The 20,756-nt window shown below is 41.0% G+C and overlaps 1 protein-coding gene across 1 annotated transcript in view; it reads right to left on the bottom strand.

The window, feature by feature from the left end:
• The window catches only part of LOC133646766 (REST corepressor 1-like), a 56,693-nt gene that overhangs the window by 8,345 nt on the left and 27,592 nt on the right, over nt 1–20,756 (bottom strand). The window contains exons 9-10 of the mRNA XM_062042519.1: nt 12,215–12,272; nt 11,931–12,146 (exon numbers count right to left, since the gene is read on the bottom strand). Coding sequence (XP_061898503.1) covers nt 11,931–12,146; nt 12,215–12,272 — 274 coding nt within the window. The remainder of the gene's footprint in view (nt 1–11,930; nt 12,147–12,214; nt 12,273–20,756) is intronic.

The raw sequence follows: 20,756 nt of genomic DNA, 5'->3' as shown, positions 1-20,756 counted from the left end.
ATCCGCGCACCTGCTTTGTGTTAGCAAGCAAGGCTATTTACGTTGTTGCTATCCTTCTTTGTGTGGCCATTGTTGATTTTCATGTCACGTACGGATGTACTTTGTGGACACCGTAAGTTTTTGCTGTCGTCCAGCATTCTGTCTCTGTTTACTTTGTAGCCATGCAGTTCAGTTTGACTTTTGTTTTGCATAGCCTTTTCCTTTCGTTCATTTTGGGTTTAAGCATTACATACCCTTTTTACCTGCACCCTGCCTCCCACTGTGGTCTGCATATCGGGACCACAACAAACCATCCTCGTTTCACCCGACACATTCCGACTTTTACAAAGCAATGCTGCCACCTACTGAAATGGAGTATTGCATGGTTACACTGCCGAGTTTTACGCAGCACAGACACTAAGCAACGGCACATTTTTGGCAGATTCTAATTATTGATTTGCCAAAAATATTTTTGGGATAAATTAGGTGAAGTTGCATAATTTCCCATGGCACACCAGACAATATCTCACGGCACACTAGTGTGCCGCGGCACAGTGGTTGAAAAACACTGGCATAAGTTGTTCAACAGTTCGGGGTCTCCGTTGTGGTATTTTAGGCTTCATATTGCGCCACACATTTTCAATGGGAGACAGGTTTGGACTACAGGCAGGCCAGTCTAGTACCCGCACACTATGGAGTAAAAGAACTGCTTATTTCATTGTCTTGCTGAAATAAGCAGGGGCATCCATGATAGCGTTGCTTGGATGGCAACATACAGTATGTTGCTCCAAAACCTGTATGTACCTTTCAGCATTAATGGTGCCTTCACAGATGTGTAAGTTACCCATGCCTTGGGCACTAATACACCCCCATACCATCACAGATGCTGGCTTTTCAACTTTGCACCTATAACAATCCGGATGGTTCTTTTCCTCTTTGTTCTGGAGGACACAACGTCCACAGTTTCCAAAAATAATTTGAAACGTGGACTCGTCAGACCACAGAACACTTTTCCCCTTTGCATCAGTCCATCTTAGATGAGCTCGGGCCCAGCGAAGCGTTTTTGGGTGTTCTTGATAAATGGCTTTCGCTTTGCATAGTAGAGTTTTAACTTGCACTTATAGATGTTGCGCCAAACTGTAGTTACAGACAGTGGTTTTCTGAAGTGTTCCTGAGCCCATGTGTTGATATCCTTTACATACTGATGTCGCTTTTTGATGCAGTACCGCCTGAGGGATCGAAGGTCCGTAATATCTTTGCTTACGTGCAGTGATTTCTCCTGATTTTCTGAATCTTTTGATGATATTACGGACCGTAGATGGCATGTGTTCACAAAGTGGTGACCCTCGCCCAATCCTTGTTTGTGAATGACCGCGCATTTCATGGCAGCTGCTTTTATACCCAATCACGGAACCCACTTGTTCCCAATTAGCCTGTTCACCTGTGGGATGTTCCAAATAAGTGTTTGATGAGCAAATCATTGTATTCTGTTTTTATTTACCATTTACACAACGTGCCAACTTCACTGGTTGCACTGTACATGTGATAAACACATTAATGACACTTACCATATACAACATGTACATTACACATTAACACAATATACTGTATATATACTGTATATATATATATATATATATATATATATATATATATATATATATATATATATATATATATATATATATATATATATATATATGTTAGGGGTGCTAAAGTTAAAGACCTATCAAAACATTTACTACACTGTTCATTGTGCTAAAGTTAAAGACCTATCACAACATCTACTACACTGTTCATTGTGCTAAAATTAAAAGACCTATCACAACATCTACTAGACTGTTCATTGTGCTAAATTTAAAGACCTATCACAACTTCTACTACACTGTTCATTGTGCTAAATTTAAAGACCTATCACAACATCTACTAGACTGTTCATTGTGCTAAAGTTAAAGACCTATCACAACATCTACTATACTATTCATTGTGCTTAAGTTAAAGACCTATCACAACATCTACTACACTGTTCATTGTGCTCAAGTTAAAGACCTATCACAACATCTACTAAACTGTTCATTGTGCTTAAGTTAAATACCTATCACAACATCTACTACACTGTTCATTGTGCTCAAGTTAAAGACCTATCACAACATCTACTACACTGGTCATTGTGCTCAAGTTAAAGACCTATCACATCTACTACACTGTTCATTGTGCTCAAGTTAAAGACCTATCACATCTACTACACTGTTCATTGTGCTCAAGTTAAAGACCTATCACAACATCTACTACACAGTTCATTGTGCTAAAGATAAAGACCTATCACAACATCTACTACACCAGGGGTCTCAAACATGCGGCCCGCGGGCCAATTGTGGCCCACGAGACGTTATTTTGCGGCCCCCACCTTCATTTGAAAGTTTAATGTTAGTGCACCCCGCAAGTTTTATATGAATGGCGCTTCACAGCGTTGTGTGCGGGGCTGAATTAATCTACCAATCACGGTGTGGTACATGGCTCTTGAGGGCCGAATATAGACGTCACTTGCGTGATGCAAGCAGAGAAACGTATTGCCGCACGCGCTCGTCCTCCCTCCCTCCCTCGCTCGCTCGCCCGCCTGCTCACTCTCTCTCTCTTGAGCTCAGTCCGGGCCGGGGAGACGAGCGGTCCGGTAGCTTCGAAGCACTCCGCCGAAGGACCGAGCGACAATACAAAACTGTGGTGCACTGGACCCCAGCGCTGATACTCCGACAGAGAGTCGCTGGGAAAATCGGACGTGTAACACGTTAGTCGTGATGTTAGCCCGTTCGAGGCTAATTGTGCTACCGTAACGGTAAACTCCACGGCGAGCCCCTCTCCAGCTCAGCTATGCGAGAGGAAGCGCTGCCAGGTGTCTAGCAGCAAGAAGTAGGCAAGAGAAGCCATGTTCAAGTTCACTGATTTATTTATTGTTACTTCTCATATAGTACGGTAAGTGTGTTGTCTGTGTAATTGTAATAAATGCAGACGAGGTGTGTTGGCTTAGTTCTCAACGTTTACTCACATAGCGTGCTCATAACCACATTCTAGCTGCAGACATGGCGACATACAACCTTCACCGGGGCTACCGCGCATGCTCGTCACTACTGTTGCATGCTGGGTAGTGTAGTTCTTATATTCCTTAGCTCATAATATCACAGTAAGTATGTGTATACATTGTTGCTGACTGGAGAAAACTAATTACTATTATTATTATTACTTATGACTGATTTATTTACTTCACTCTCATTTTGTTCATTTATATTTTGATTTTATTTTGTGTTGAAAATAAAAATAGACATTTAAAAAAAATGTTTTTAAGAAATATTTTCTTGCGGCCCAACCTCACCCAGACTCTGCATCCAGTGGCCCCTAGGTAAATTGAGTTTGAGACCCCTGTACTACACTGTTCATTGTGCTAAAGTTAAAGACCTATCACAACATCTACTACACTGTTCATTGTGCTAAAGATAAAGACCAATCACAATCAATCAATCAAAGTTTATTTTTATAGCCCTTAATCACAAGTAGGGATGATGTTTGATAAGAAATTATCGAGTTTGAGCCCTATATAGAATCCTCTTATCAAACCGATTCCTTATCGATTCTCTTATCGAGTCCAGATAGGTTATTGTATATGGAAAAAAACACAATATTTTGTTTAACAAATCACTTCACATTCTCTTCTACTCGCTACTATAGTATTACCATATCTGAATTATTGTGCAGAAATGTGGGGAAATAACTACAAATGTGCGCTAAATTCGTTAACCGTGTTACAAAAAAAATTCATTACCCTGATACATAATGTTGGATATAGAGAACATACAAACACTTTATTTATTGAGTCAAAAATATTAAAGTTTGATGATTTGGTAAAATTGCAAACAGCTAAAATGATGGGGAATTAAATGGTGGAATAGATTAAGTAAAGAAGATAAAGGCCTACTGAAACCCACTACTACCGACCACGCAGTCTGATAGTTGATATATCAATGATGAAATCTTAACATTGCAACACATGCCAATACGGCCGGGTTAGATTAGTAAACTGCAATTTTAAATTTCCCGCGAAATATCCTGCTGAAAACGTCTCGGTATGATGACGTTTGCGCGTGACGTCACGGATTGTAGCGGACATTTTGGGACACCATTGTGGCCAGCTATTAAGTCGTCTGTTTTCATCGCAAAATTCCACAGCATTCTGGACATCTGTGTTGGTGAATCTTTTGCAATTTGTTTAATGAACAATGGAGATAGCAAAGAACAAAGCTGTAGGTGGGAAGCGGTGTATTAGCGGCCGGCTGCAGCAAAACAAACACGTAGTGGCTACATCGTAGCCGGTGTTTCATTTTTACATTCCCGAACGATGACAGTCAACCTTTACCATTGGCCTGTGGAGAACTGGGACAACATAGACCAGGGGTGTCAAACTCATTTTAGATCGGGGGCCACATGGAGAAAAAAGTACTCCCAAGTGGGCCGGACTGGTAAAATCATGGCACGATAACTTAAAAATAAAGACAACTTCAGATTATTTTCTTTGTTTGAAAATAGTACAAACACATTCTGATATTGTACAAATCATAATGTTGTTTGTTTTGTTTTTTTCAATTACCTATTGCGGTTAATAGTATATATACTTTATTTGTCGTTATTTTTATTTTCTGAATAAATTGTGATAACGTTCATCAGTCAACTCATTGGTGTTAATTTTCAATCTATCAAGATACAAAACTTATATCAAAATCAAATGACAGTATGTTATACATGTAGTTTGATCATTTTCTTTGACTGATGTACTAACATAAGTGGTTTATTTTGTACATATGTAGCATCATCTACAAAGATACAGAGAATTGCTATTGCTACATCTAGTGGACACATTTAGAACAGCTGTTTCTCTCATTCAAAAATTTCAGGTACATTTTTGTACTTAGCAAACTCATCCCGCGGGCCGGATAAAACCTGTTCGCGGGCCTGATCCGGCCCTCGGGCCGTACGTTTGACACCCCTGACATAGACTCTTACCAGGAGGACTTTGAGTTATATACGCATGCTTGTGGAGATGGGACAACAGAGACTCTTACCAGGAGGACTTTTGAGTTGGACACGCGGTACCGTGAGTACGCAGCTGCGGCTTCCAAACATTTGATCGCTTGCCCGTACGTGCGTGCCGCTATGTGCAAGTCACGTACGTAACTTTGGGTAAATATATGTGTTGGAGCCTATCTATATTATTTATTTATTAATTGTTTTGACAATGAAATCAAATAATGTCAATGATGATGTTGATGAATTATTGGATGTTTTAGATTTCATTGTGATTAACTGATTGTTTTCAGCTGCTCACGCTCCTACTGGTGAGCCACTTCCTCCTCCTATAATTAAGAAGACAGGACAGCTGGGTGCCCTTTGTCTGTCTATCATGTTGAAGGAGTGAGGAGTGAAACAGTTTGTTTACCGTTAAAGAAGTTATTTTGAAGCCACGCTAAATAAGTTATTTTGATTATGTTGAAAGTCAACCACGAAGAATATGTTTTGTTTGTGAAAATAAATTATGATCATTTGGAATCTCGACATATCTCAGCGAGTGCTTATTAAGGAATTTAGTGAGTCAAACACCTACTCCTCAAGACTACTCTGCATTACTTTATTTTTATTTTTTCGACCTTTTTGAATGCAAGAGTAGCCGCTACAAGTAAACAAACTCCACTGAAGACCCAAAAGACCAACCACGCTCGCTCTGCACCGAGGACAGCAAGCAGCCAGCGGGCCGTGAGTAAAATCAGCTGATGACATCATGAATGAATGAATGAATGCGCCGCTGCGCTGTATGGAATCATTCGAACGCAATGGAAAGGAAAGTTGCAGACTGTGGATGTGAAATGCAATAAAACAGGATGTTGGAAGGACGTTTAAGAATGAAATAAGTGGACATTAAATTGAGCTGTGTGATTATCTGGAATGATGTCTGGCACACCTGAGACGGCAGCTGAACACGACGACATGCTGAGAACGCGCATTGCTTCGCGCAGAGGCAGACTGGGCGCGTGCACGAGGAGGCTAAATGAAATGAAGACTTTGATGACTGATGTTAGAAATGCTGATAAAGTCAATGATGAATTTGAAGTATTTAAAGGAGCTGTGGATGAATTTAAAAATGCTCACAAATCTGTGCAAGAATTCTTATCAGAAGAGGAAAAGGAAAATTATTATTATGACTGGTATGAACCCAGAATAATACATTTGAATTTTTTCATGAAAGATGTTGAAACATGGAAAAGAGAAATTGCACAATCAAAAGTTGGACCACTGGACAGCATATCAAATGTATCTCACAAATCAAAGTCTGCCACTGGATCAAAAGCCTCCAGATGTTCCTCGGTATCCTCAGAATTAAAAAAGGCCAAAGCGGAACAAGCTGCTACAATGGCTCGAGCTGCTGCACTGAAGGAAAAACACACCTTGCAACTGGAGGAAACAAAGCTTAAAGCAAAGATGGAGCAAATGCAACTGGAGGAAACAAAGCTTAAAGCAAAGATGAAGCAAATGGAGTTGGAAGCAGACCTGGCAGCATCAACTGCTAAAATACAAATCCTTCAAAGTGATTTTATTCATGAAAGCCATGATGTGGCTCAGGAACCTCCAGGTGATGGCATGAATGAGTATTATGATTCTCACCATGAAAGAGAAACTATGGAGAGCAATGTGGACTTTATAGAGTTAGGTGCAATACCCAAGACCCCACTTCACCAAACTATCTTAAGTATCCACAGACCTCTACTTAAAAGGAACACCAACACATCAGAAGATCTAAATAAACCTCAAGACAAAAACGCAACTGAAAAACACAAGACCCAGAGTGTAAATCAGACTCAAATAATAAATCACTCCGCACAAGATAATGTGGTTATTAATGCTGGTCATGATAACTTGGAAATGGTTATTCAAAGACTAAGTGACATCGCAAAACTCATTGTCTCACAGCAAAAACTGTCTCTACTACCAGCAAGAGAGATTTCGGTGTTTGATGGCAACCCACTGGCATATCAGTCTTTTATCCATGCATTTGAACACTTGATTGAAGACAAGACTGAGAATGATCAAGACCAACTCTACTACCTTGAGCAGTTTACATATGGTTTGCCAAGAGACTTGGTTCACAGTTGTTTGCACATGGAAGCCAGTAGGGGCTATAATGAAGCAAGGTGCCTCTTAAAAGAACACTTTGGAAATGAGATGAAGATTTTGGGAGCTTACTTGGAAAAAGCCTTGAATTGGACAGCGATTAAAGCTGAGGATGGGAAAATGCTGCATGCATATGCACTGTATTTGAGAGGATGCTGTAATGTAATGCAAGATTTACAGTATTTAAAGAAACTTGATATCCCATCGAACCTAAGGCTAATTACATCCAAACTACCCTACAAACTCAGAGAAAGGTGGCGAAGCACAGCTTATGAGACACAACAGAGAACTGGCAGGAGAATCGGATTTCACAACTTTGTGGATTTTGTGGAAAAGCATGCCAAGATGCTTTTGGATCCGTTGTTTGGAGACATTCAGGACCAAATAACAAAAAGGCCTCTCCCAAGAAGCACAACTGAACTAAAACCAATCAGCCAAAGAAAAAGCAGCTTTGCTACTTCAGTATCTGTGAATACAGAGCCAGCAGGATGCACTGTAAAACAATCATCTGTTCCACAACAACCTGCTCAAACCACACCTAGTGGTATCATCCCTTCATGTAGATATTGTCATGGCAAACATTCTCTGATTGACTGCTCACAATTCAAACACAGTCACATGACAAAAGGCTTGAATTTTTAAGAAGGCAAGGATATTGTTTTGGTTGCCTACTAAAAGGTCATCTAAGCAAAAATAGTAAAAGAAGATTAATGTGTCATGTTTGCAAAATGAAACATCCTACTGTACTTCATATTTCAATCAATCAATCAATCAAGTGAAAAAGGCCCAAGGCAGGAAACTCAAGCAAAGCCCACTGCTGAGACAGAAGAAACCCCTATAAGCAGTGCTCTTGTTTCAGCCGGTGATGCAACCGGGGCCGGGAAAGACTGTGCACTTGCAATCGTGCGAGTCAGGGTTAAGGCGAGAAAAGGTATATTCAGACCTATGCCTTCCTCGATCCAGGCAGCACGGCAACATTTTGCACAGAGAATCTAATGGATCAACTGAATGTGAAAGGACGCAAAACAGAAATTATGGGACAGGAAAAGCCTGCGAAGACCTATAAGGTCAGAGGACTGGAGGTTGGAGACTTGGAAGGGTTCACATATCTGGACCTGCCGAAAGTGTATACACAGAGCAAGATACCTGTCTCAAAAAAAACATCATCACAAAGGCTGACTTGAAGAGGTGGCCATATCTTGGTGGGATTGACTTAAAGGAAATTGAGGCTGACATTGAACTTCTTATTAGGACTGATGTTCCTCGGGCAATGGAGCCATGGAATATAATAAACAGTCAAAAGAATGGACCATATGCAGTCCAAACCATACTGGGATGGGTGGTAACTGGACCACTCAGTTGCAGTGCTACAGAACATACTGGGCCTATTGCAGTGTCAACTAACAGAATCTCAGTAATTGAGCTGAAGGACCTCCTCATCAGACAATATAACCAGGGTTTCTCTGAGAACGTATATGAGGAGAAAAATGAGATGTCAGTTGAGGATACATGTTCTATGGAGATCGCCTCAAGTTCAGTCTTTCTTAAAGATGGTCACGATCCTCTGCCACTGCCTTTCCGGGATAAAGACAAAGTCACACCTCAGGATAAGTTCAGAGAGAAAGAAAGACATCGGCATTCCTCCTCTTCTTCTTCCAAAAAAAGCCACGACAAAGATAAAGAAAAGGTCAAGAAAAGGACAAAGGTGACAAACGTGACAAAACGGAGGAACTCAGAGACCTGTACGGTCGGAGGGGAAGCTTACCTTTTGACAAAGAGCCAAGGCCCTTAGAGGCTGATCCTTACACATTCCCATACGGCGGAAAAGTAGATGGCAAAGACGTGCACAGACGTCGAAAAGGAGAAAAATAACAAAATCAAGGACTCCACCAAGAACAAGGCCATGGACCATGGAACAAGGAAACATATAACAAGACCATGGAACAAGGAAACATATAACAAGACCATGGACCTAAGACCATGGAACAAGTAAAGACATTTCCAGATGCCAAAGGCTTTGTGAGAAGTGTTTTGGTTGAAACCAAGACCAACACGGTTCAACGACCAATAGATGAACTCTGCCTGCTAATGGAAGCAGCTTGATGGACTGAGGGGGGATTCGGTTCTCCAGACTCGATGACCGCTTCAGATATGACTATGGACTTTGAAGAGACTTGACGAGTAACTCAAGTAACTTCATTCATTTTGAATTTGAAGACCATAATTGTTTGGATTGTATTGTTCTATTATGGCTCCTTTGAATATTATTATTTATGTAATTGTTTTGCTAAAGCACACAATTAGGGGCCGGGATGTTGGAGCCTATCTATATTATTTATTTATTAATTGTTTTGACAATGAAATCAAATAATGTCAATGATGATGTTGATGAATTATTGGATGTTTTAGATTTCATTGTGATTAACTGATTGTTTTCAGCTGCTCACGCTCCTACTGGTGAGCCACTTCCTCCTCCTATAATTAAGAAGACAGGACAGCTGGGTGCCCTTTGTCTGTCTATCATGTTGAAGGAGTGAGGAGTGAAACAGTTTGTTTACCGTTAAAGAAGTTATTTTGAAGCCACGCTAAATAAGTTATTTTGATTATGTTGAAAGTCAACCACGAAGAATATGTTTTGTTTGTGAAAATAAATTATGATCATTTGGAATCTCGACATATCTCCGCGAGTGCTTATTAAGGAATTTAGTGAGTCAAACACCTCCTCCTCAAGACTACTCTGCATTACTTTATTTTTATTTTTTCGAACTTTTTGAATGCAAGAGTAGCCGCTACAATATGTGCTGTATGAACTTTGCGGAGGTGAACGGTACTTTGGGCTGTGGGATTGAGTGTGTTGTGCGGGTGTTTGATTTGTATTGGCGGGTTATATGGACGGGAGGGGGGAGGTGTTTGTTATGCGGTATTAATTTGTTGCATATTAAATATAAGCCTGGTTGTGTTGTGGCTAATAGAGTATATACGTATATGTCTTGTGTTTATTTATTGTTTTAGTCATTCCCACCCGCCTCTCACAGCATCTTCCCTATCTGAATCGCTTCCACTGCCCTGTAGTCCTTCACTCTCACTTTCCTCATCCACAAATCTTTCATCCTCGCTCAAATTAATGGGGAAATCGTCGCTTTCTCGGTCCGAATCGCTCTCGCTGCTTGTGGCCATGATTGTAAACAATGTGCAGATGTGAGGAGCTCCACAACCTGTGACGTCACGCTACTTCCGGTACAGGCAAGGCTTTTTTATCAGCGACCAAAAGTTGCGAACTTTATCGTCGATGTTCTCTACTAAATCCTTTCAGCAAAAATATGGCAATATCGCAAAATGATCAAGTATGACACATAGAATGGATCTGCTATCCCCGTTTAAATAAGAAAATCTCATTTCAGTAGGCCTTTAAACATTGTAATGATATGATCCAGTTGTTCAAATGAATAGTGCTTACAAAGTACAAAGAAGAAGAATTATGAGAAATACTTTCAACCTTATTGAAAATAAGATATTCTTCATCTCAGTATATTAATAAAGACTGAATTAATTAATTACATATTACAAAACTGTTGTATATACTAATTCACAGATATTTTATTATAAAAAGGTCAGTAAATGATGTATATATTTGTAAACGCTCTGAAGTGGGAAAGGGGTAGGATTAAATAAGCTTTACTTCTTCCTACTCCTGTAAAGTGAAATTATATGAAACTGTGATGTATTATACTGTAAGTGTGTTCATGTTCCAAATAAACTAAAGAAATAAAGAAAGCACTAGTTTATTAGACAGACCTGCAAACTCTGTCGTGGTGTAGGCTACAAGATAACGTTAACGTTATCAGACACATACAAAAAGGCTCACGTTAACATTACCGTTAGCCACTGACTATGCTTAGGTAACATTAGTCTAGCTAATATTACTGCAGTCCTGGTTGACATAAGAGGTAACGTTACTACAAGTGAGCAGATATGGAAATTAACCGGCAACAGTTAACGTTAGTCACCGCCACTGTAGCTGGGACTGGGGCAGCTGGCAGAAGAAGAGGGGCGTTTTTCGTCGTCTCTGTCACTGCTTCAACACGTGTCAAAGACACGACACGCTTGTTGTACGTCCCCCCCCCTTACACGAGAGCGAAGCCTGGCAATAATTGCATATTGCCGCTTCCTCATTTTTTTTGGTGAAAAGAAGCCATGCCTTGGAGCGCTTTTTCCGGTCCATTTTTTTCCTGCTTTCCCCATCTGCGCCTAATGACTGAGCTACGTGACGTCATTTCTTGTGATGTCCTACGGGGCATTTCTTGTCGAGACGGGATTCGTTCCCAGGGATTCGAATAAAGAACCAACTCTTTTTCTTTACTATAGTGGTCTCGATAACGGGTACCCGTTCTCAAAAAGGGATTCGAGTCCAAGGACTCGGTTCTTTTCTTATCGAACAACCGGGAAAATCGGTTTTGAGCATCATCCCTAATCACAAGTGTCTCAAAGAGCTGCACACGCCACAACAACATCCTCGGCTCAGATCCCACATCAGAGCAAGACAAAACTCAACCCAATGGGGTACAATGAGAAACCTTGGAGGGGTTCCCCCCCCCGCCCCTGGGCAACCGGTACAATGGATTAATCTAGTACACTGTTCATTGTGCTAAAGTTAAAGACCTATCACAACATCTACTATATGATATGTAATAATATTTCAGGTAAAAAAAAAAAAAGGTAAGTAGAAGATTCCGGTATCTTACCGATGGACACGTCATCATCATCAAGTCCCGTCTCCATTTTGTCGCCGTCGAGACTGACCCCGCCCTCCACGCCGTTCTCCTTCTCCCACTCGTGAAGAACCTCATCCAGGTTGAACCTGCGTCTGTAGTTGACCAGGAAGTTCTTCACCTGGACCACCGACTTGTTACCAATCACATCAGAGATGGCCTGGAAGTCCCGCCCATATTTCCTGATGGCTGCCAATCAGCAAGGAAATGATGAGAAAGATGGCCTGTAATTGGCCGGAAGGAAAAGTCGAAGTTACCTTGAACTGCCAACAGTTGCTCCTCTGTACTCCAGCGACTGTTTACCTTCCAGCTCACCTGCACGCATGCACGCACACACACACACACACACGCGCACACACACGCACACACACACGCACGCACACACACACACACACGCTAAAATTACTGATCAAAGTACCAGTAATAACACTGCTAACAGTACTGCTAATAGTACTGATCAAAGTACCAGTCATTACACTGCTAATAGTACTGCTACAGTTAGTGATCAAAGTACCAGTCATAACACTGCTAGTAGTACTGCTAATAGTACTGCTGATAGTAATGCTACAAATACTGATCAAAGTAGCAGTCATAACACAGCTAATAGTACTGCTACAGTAGTGATCAAAGTACAGTCATAACACTGCTAATAGTACTGCTAGTAGTACTGCTAATAGTCCAGCTCTTTGAGACTTTTGTGATTTAGGGCTATATGAATAAACATTGATTGATTAATTGATACTGTTACAATTAGTGATCAAAGTAGTAGGAATAACACTGCTAATAGTACTGCTACAATTAGACATCAAAGTACCAGTCATAACACTCCTAATAGTACTGCTAGTAGTACTGCTACAGTTAGTGATCAAAGTAGCAGGAATAACACCGCTAATAGTACTGCTAATAGTACTGCTAATAGTACTGCTACCGTTACTAATCAAAGTACCAGTCATAACACTGCTAATAGTACTGCTAGTGGTACTACTAATAGTACTGCTACAATTACTGATCAAAGTACCAGTCATAACACTGCTAATAGTACTGCTAGTAGTACTGCTACAATTAGTGAGCAAAGTACCAGTCATAACACTTTTTTTTTTTCCCAAGATGGCGGCACTTCATGGCGGCAGCTTCTTGCGAGCGCTCCTGGAAGTGTAGACCGATTTGGCAAAAATTTGGCTGGCTCACAGCGTGTTCACTCCGTGATCACTTACGACCGACTTACGATTCTGGATGTGGAGAGATCGGGCCATTTTGGGCTGAAAGATGCGTATACGGTGGACCTACTCGCTAGCTTGGGAATTCTTCGCGAGCTACATCCAGCAGTGGCCTTTGAAGCAGCGGCGTCCACTACCAGCGGAGACCGTCGACGAAAGAGACGTAAGCGGTGCGCTCGGAAGCAGAAGCGGGGGTGTCGGGCGGGGCTAACAACAAAGCTAAAGGCGTTGTTGTTAGCGGGGCTAACGAAAAAGCTAAATGCTAATCCACAAAGAAGCGCTAATAAGGAGTCTGTTAAGCTAGAACTAGCCAGCGCCAGGCTGGATAATCCCTGCACACATAGCAATTCTCTTAGAATAATATACAACTCACATAATGTTTTTTCTGCGTCAGAGGTGGACATGCATTTTACTGAGGTGGCAAACAATCTAAAAATTCCTGTCATATCAATTCCTAGATATGGTCGAAATTATTTAAAGTGCACTACGCATAATAAACGTAACATTATTAATATTGCTACTACTGATACTTTCAACAAAAACTCCTCAAAACAGCCCACCACCTATAATATGGGCTTTTTAAACATAAGGTCATTGTCTTCCAAAACGTATTAGTTAATGAAGTCATTAGAGACAACAATCTTGACGTCGTTGGTCTAGCCGAGACCTGGCTCAAACCAGACAAATTTTTTGCGCTGGGTGAGGCGTCTCCTCCTGGCTATACGGGAACGCATATTGCCCGTCCCATTAAAAGGGGTGGGGGTGTTGCACTAATATACAACAAAAACTTTAGCCTTACCTCGGACCTAAATAATAAATATAACTCGTTTGAGGTGCTTACTGTGAGGTTTGTCACACCGCTGCCTCTGCACCTGGCTGTCATCTACCGCCCCCCAGGGCCCTATTCGGACTTTATCAATGAATTTTCAGAGTTCGTTGCTGATCTAGTGACGCACGCCGACAATATAATCATAATGGGAGACTTTAACATCCATATGAATACCCCATCGGACCCTCAATGCGTGGCGCTCCAGACTATAATTGATAGCTGTGGTCTTACACAAATAATAAATGAACCCACGCATCGCAACGGTAATACGATAGATCTAGTGCTCGTCAGGGGTGTCACCACCTCCAAAGTTACGATACTCCCGTACACTAAAGTAATGTCCGATCATTACCTTATAAAATTCGAAGTTCTGACTCATTGTCAACAAACTAATAATAATAATAATAACTACTATAGCAGCCGCAACATTAATGCTGCCACAACGACGACTCTTACTGACCTACTGCCTTCGGTAATGGCACCATTCCCAAATTATGTGGGCTCTATTGATAACCTCACTAACAACTTTAACGACGCCCTGCGCGACACCATTGATAGTGTAGCACAGCTAAAGCTAAAAAGGGCCCCTAAAAGGCGTACCCCATGGTTTACAGAAGAAACTAAAGCCCAGAAATTATCATGTAGAAAGCTGGAACGCAAATGGCGTGCGACTAAACTTGAGGTTTTCCATCAAGCATGGAGTGATAGTTTAATAACTTATAAACGCATGCTTACCTCAGCTAAAGCTAAATATTACTCAAATCTCATCCACCTCAACAAAAATGATCCTACATTTTTGTTTAGTACAGTAGCATCGCTAACCCAACAAGGGACTCCTCCCAGTAGCTCCACCCCCTCAGCAGATGACTTTATGAATTTCTTTAATAAGAAAATTGAAGTCATTAGAAAAGAGATTAAAGACAATGCATCTCAGCTACAACTGGGTTCTATTAACACAGATACGACTGTATATACGACGGACACTGCCCTCCAAAATAGTTTCTCCCTCTTTGATGAAATAACATTGGAGGAATTGTTAAAATGTGTAAATGGGACAAAACAAACAACATGTTTACTTGACCCAATTCCTGGGAAACTTATCAAGGAGCTTTTTGTTTTATTAGGTCCATCAGTGTTAAATATTATAAACTTATCACTTTCCTCTGGTACTGTTCCCCTAGCATTCAAAAAAGCGGTTATTCATCCTCTACTCAAAAGACCTAACCTCGATCCTGACCTCATGGTGAACTACCGGCCGGTGTCCCACCTTCCGTTTATCTCGAAAATCCTCGAAAAAATTGTCGCACAGCAGCTAAATGAACACTTAGCGTCTAACAATCTCTGTGAACCTTTTCAATCCGGTTTCAGGGCAAATCACTCTACGGAGACAGCCCTCGCAAAAATGACTAATGATCTATTGCTAACGATGGATTCTGATGCGTCATCTATGTTGCTGCTTCTTGATCTTAGCGCCGCTTTCGATACTGTTGATCATAATATTTTATTAGAGCGTATCAAAACGCGTATTGGGATGTCAGACTTAGCCTTGTCTTGGTTTAACTCTTATCTTACTGACAGGATGCAGCGTGTCTCCCATAACAATGTGACCTCGGACTATGTTAAGGTAACGTGCGGAGTTCCCCAGGGTTCGGTTCTTGGCCGTGCACTCTTTAGTATTTACATGCTACCGCTAGGTGACATCATACGCAAATACGGTGTTAGCTTTCACTGGTATGCTGACGACACCCAACTCTACATGCCCCTAAAGCTGACCAACACGCCGGATTGTAGTCAGCTGGAGACGTGTCTTAATGAAATTAAACAATGGATGTCCGCTAACTTTTTGCAACTCAACGCTAAGAAAACGGAAATGCTGATTATCGGTCCTGCTCAACACCGATATCTATTTAATAATACCACCTTAACATTTGAAAACCAAACAATTAAATAAGGCGACTCGGTAAAGAATCTAGGTATTATCTTCGACCCAACTCTCTCGTTTGAGTCACACATTAAGAGTGTTACTAAAACGGCCTTCTTTCATCTCCGTAATATCGCTAAAATTCGTTCCATTTTGTCCACAAACGATGCTGAGATCATTATCCATGCGTTCGTTACATCTCGTCTCGATTACTGTAACGTTTTATTTTCGGGCCTTCCTATGTCTAGCATTAAAAGATTATAGATGGTACAAAATGCGGCTGCTAGACTTTTGACAAAAACAAGAAAGTTTGATCATATTACGCCTATACTGGCTCACTTGCACTGGCTTCCTGTGCGCCTAAGATGCGACTTTAAGGTTTTACTACTTACGTATAAAATACTACACGGTCAAGCTCCTGCCTATCTTGCCGATTGTATTGTACCATATGTCCCGGCAAGAAATCTGCGTTCAAAGAACTCCGGCTTGTTAGTGATTCCCAGAGCCCAAAAAAATTCTGCGGGCTATAGAGCGTTTTCTATTCGGGCTCCAATATTATGGAATGCCCTCCCGGTAAAAGTTAGAGATGCTACCTCAGTAGAAGCATTTAAGTCTCATCTTAAAACTCATTTGTATACTCTAGCCTTTAAATAGACTCCCTTTTTAGACCAGTTGATCTGCCGTTTCTTTTCTTTTCTTTTCTACTCTGCTCCGAGGTGGACCGCTAGCCTGTTCATCGGATGGGGACATCTCTACGCTGCTGACCCGTCTCCGCTCGGGATGGTTCCTGCTGGCCCCACCATGGACTGGACTTTCGCTGATGTTTTGGACTTTCACAATATTATGTCAGACCCACTCGACATCCATTGCTTTCGGTCTTCCCTAGAGGGGGGGGGGGGGTTACCCACATATGCGGTCCTCTCCAAGGTTTCTCATAGTCATTCACATTGACGTCCCACTGGGGTGAGTTTTCCTTGCCCGTATGTGGGCTCTGTACCGAGGATGTCGTTGTGGCTTGTACAGCCCTTTGAGACACTTTTGATTTAGGGCTATATAAATAAACATTGATTGATTGATTGATTGATTGATTAATAGGATTGCTAATAATACTGCTACAGTTAGTGATCAAAGTAACAGGAATAACACCGCTAATAGTACTGCTACTACTACTGTTACTGATCAAAGTACCAGTCATAACACTACTAATAGTACTGCTAGTGGTACTACTAATAGTACTGCTAGAAGTAGTGCTACAATTACTGATTAAAGTACCAGTCATAACATTGCTAGTAGTACTGCTAATAGTACTGCTACAATTACTGATCAAAGTACCAGTCATAACACTACTAATAGTATTGCTAATAATACTGCTACAGTTGGTGATCAAAGTAGCAGGAATAACAGCGCTAATAGTACTGCTAATGGTACTGCTACCGTTACTGATCAAAGTACCAGTCATAACACTGCTAATAGTACTGCTAGTGGTACTACTAATAGTACTGCTAATAGTACTGCTACAATTACTGATCAAAGTACCAGTCATAACATTGCTAGTAGTACTGCTAATAGTACTGCTAATAGTACTGCTACAATTACTGATCAAAGTACCAGTCATAACACTGCTAATAGTATTGCTAATAATACTGCTACAGTTAGTGATCAAAGTAGCAGGAATAACACCGCTAATAGTACTGCTAATAGTACTGCTAATAGTACTGCTACCGTTACTGATCAAAGTACCAGTCATAACACTGCTAATAGTACTGCTAGTGGTACTACTAATAGTACTGCTAATAGTACTGCTACAATTACTGATCAAAGTACCAGTCATAACATTGCTAGTAGTACTGCTAATAGTACTGCTACAATTACTGATCAAAGTACCAGTCATAACACTGCTAATAGTATTGCTAATAGTACTGCTACAATTAGTGATCAAAGTAGCAGGAATAACACCGCTAATAGTACTGCTAATAGTACTGCTACCGTTACTGATCAAAGTACCAGTCATAACACTGCTAATAGTACTGCTAATAGTACTGCTAGTAGTACTGCTGATAGTACTGCTACAATTACTGATCAAAGTAGCAGTCATAACACCGCTAATAGTAATGCTAATAGTACTGCTAAAAGTACTGCTACAGTTAGTGATAAAAGTACCAGTCATAAAACTGCTATTAGTACTGTTAATAGTACTGCTACAATTACTGATCAAAGTAGCAGTCATAACACTGCTAATAGTACTGCTAATATTACTGCTAATATTACTTCTACAATTACTGATCAAAGTACACTATATTGCCAAAAGTATTTGGCAACCTGCCTTGATTCACATATGAACATGAAATGCCATCTCATTCCTAACCCATAGGGTTCAATATGATATTGGGCGACCTTTTGCAGCTATTACAGCTTCAACTCTTCTGGGAAGGCTGTCCACAAGGTTATGGAAGGTGTTTATAGCAATTTTCGACCATTCTTCCAAAAGCTCATTGGTGAGGTCACACACTGATGTTGGTGGAGAAGGCCTGGCTCTTAGTCTCCGTTCTAATTCATCCCAAAGGTGTTCTATCGGGTTCAGGTCAGGATTCTGTGCAGGCCAGTCAAGTTCATCCACACCAGACTCAGTCATCCATGTCTTTACGGACCTTGCTTTGTGCACTGGTGCACAGTCATGTTGGAAGAGGAAGGGGCCCGCTCCAAACTGTTTCCACAAGGTTGGGAGCATGGAATTGTCCAAAATGTTTTGGTATCCTGGAGCATTCAAAGTTCCTTTCACTAGAACTAAGGGGCCAAGCCCAACTCCTGAAAAACAATCCCACACCATAATTCCTCCACCACCAAATTTTACACTCGGCACAATGCAGTCCGAAATGTACCGTTCTTCTGGCAACCTCCAAACCCAGACTCGTCCATTAGATTGCCAGATGGAAAAGCGTGATTCATCACTCCAGGGACTGCGTCTCCACTGCTCTAGAGTCCAGTGGCGACGTGCTTTACACCGACGCTTTGCATTGGACTTGATGATGTATGGCTTAGATGCAGCTGTTCGGCCATGGAAACCCATTCCATGAAGATCTCTGCGTACTGTACATGGGCTAATTGGAAGATCACATGAAGTTTGGAGCTCTGCAGCAATTGACTGTGCAGAAAGTCGGCGACCTCTTTGCACTATGCGCTTCAGTATCCGCTGACCCCTCTCTGTCAGTTTACGTGGTCTACCACTTCGTGTCTGAGTTACTTTTTGTTCCCAAACTCTTCCATTTTCTTATATTAAAGCCAAAAGTTGACTTTGGAGCGAGGAAATTTCATGACTGGATTTGTTGCACAGGTGGCATCCTATGACAGTTCCACGCTGGAAATCACTGAGCTCCTGAGAGCGGCCCATTCTTTCACAAATGTTTGTAGAAACAGTCTCCATGCCTAAGTGCTTGATTTTATACACCTGTGGCCGGGCCAAGTGATTAGGACACCTGATTCTGATCAATTGGATGGGTGGCCAAATACTTTTGGCAATATAGTGTAGCAGTCATAACACTGCTAATAGTACTGCTGATAGTACAGCTAATAGTACTGCTACAGTTAGTTATCAAAGTAGCTGTCATAACACTGCTAATAGTACTGCTAATAGTACTGCTACAGTTAGTGATTAAGGTACCAGTCATAACACTACTAATAGTACTGCTACAATTAGTGATCAAAGTATACCAGTCATAACACTGCTAATAGTACTGCTAATAGTACTGCTACAGTTAGTGATCAAAGTACCAGTCATAACACTGCTAATAGTGCTGCTAATAGTACTGCTACAATTAGTGATCAAAGTACCAGTCATGACACTGCTAATAGTACTGCTACAGTTAATGATCAAAGCATCAGTAATAACACTGCTAATAGTACTGCTACAGTTAGTGATCAAAGTACCAGTCATAACACTACGAATAGTACTGCAACAATTAGTGATCAAAGTACCAGTCATAATGCTAATAGTACTGCTGCAGTTAGTGATTAAAGTACCAGTCATAACACTGAATAGTACTTCTACAGTTAGTGATCAAAGTACCAGTCACAACACTGCTATTAGTACTGTTACAGTTAGTGATCAAGTACCAGTCATAACACGGCTAATAGTACTGCAACAGTTAGTGATCAAAGTACCAGTCATAACACTGCTAATAGTATTGCTTAAAATAGTGCTAAAAATACTGCTCAAAATCCTGCTAATAGTACTGGTCATAGCACTGATCAAAGTACAGGTCATAACAATGCGGGTAGTACTGCTAATAGTACTGTGAAAAGTAGTGAAGTATATTTATATAGCGCTTATTAACTAGTCATTATTATAGTCATGGATCCAAACACTGACATTACCAGTCATTAACTAGTCATGGATCCAAACACTGACATTACCAGTCATTAACTAGTCATGGATCCAAACATTGACTTTACCACTCATTAACTAGTCATTCACTAGGTATGGATCCAAACACTATACCAGTCATTCACTAGTCATTAACTAGTGATGATCCAAACACTGACATCACCAGTCAATAACTAGTGACGGATGCACACACTGACATCACCAGTCATTCACTAGTCATGGATCCAAAGACTGACATCACCAGACATTCACTAGTCATGGATCCAAAGACTGACATCACCAGCCATTAACTAGTGATGGATCCAAACACTGGCATCACCAGTTATGAACAAGTGATGGATCCAAACACTGACATTACTAGTCATTAGTCCAAACACTGACATCACCAGTCATGGTTCCAAACACTGACATCACCAGTCATTAAAGGTCTACTGAAATGAAATGTTTTTAT

Source organism: Entelurus aequoreus, linkage group LG03, assembly GCF_033978785.1.
Source record: "Entelurus aequoreus isolate RoL-2023_Sb linkage group LG03, RoL_Eaeq_v1.1, whole genome shotgun sequence".
NCBI classification, from domain to species: domain Eukaryota; kingdom Metazoa; phylum Chordata; class Actinopteri; order Syngnathiformes; family Syngnathidae; genus Entelurus; species Entelurus aequoreus.
Note: the sequence above shows the minus strand (reverse complement) of the source record. Positions and strands in the feature narration are given on the sequence as shown.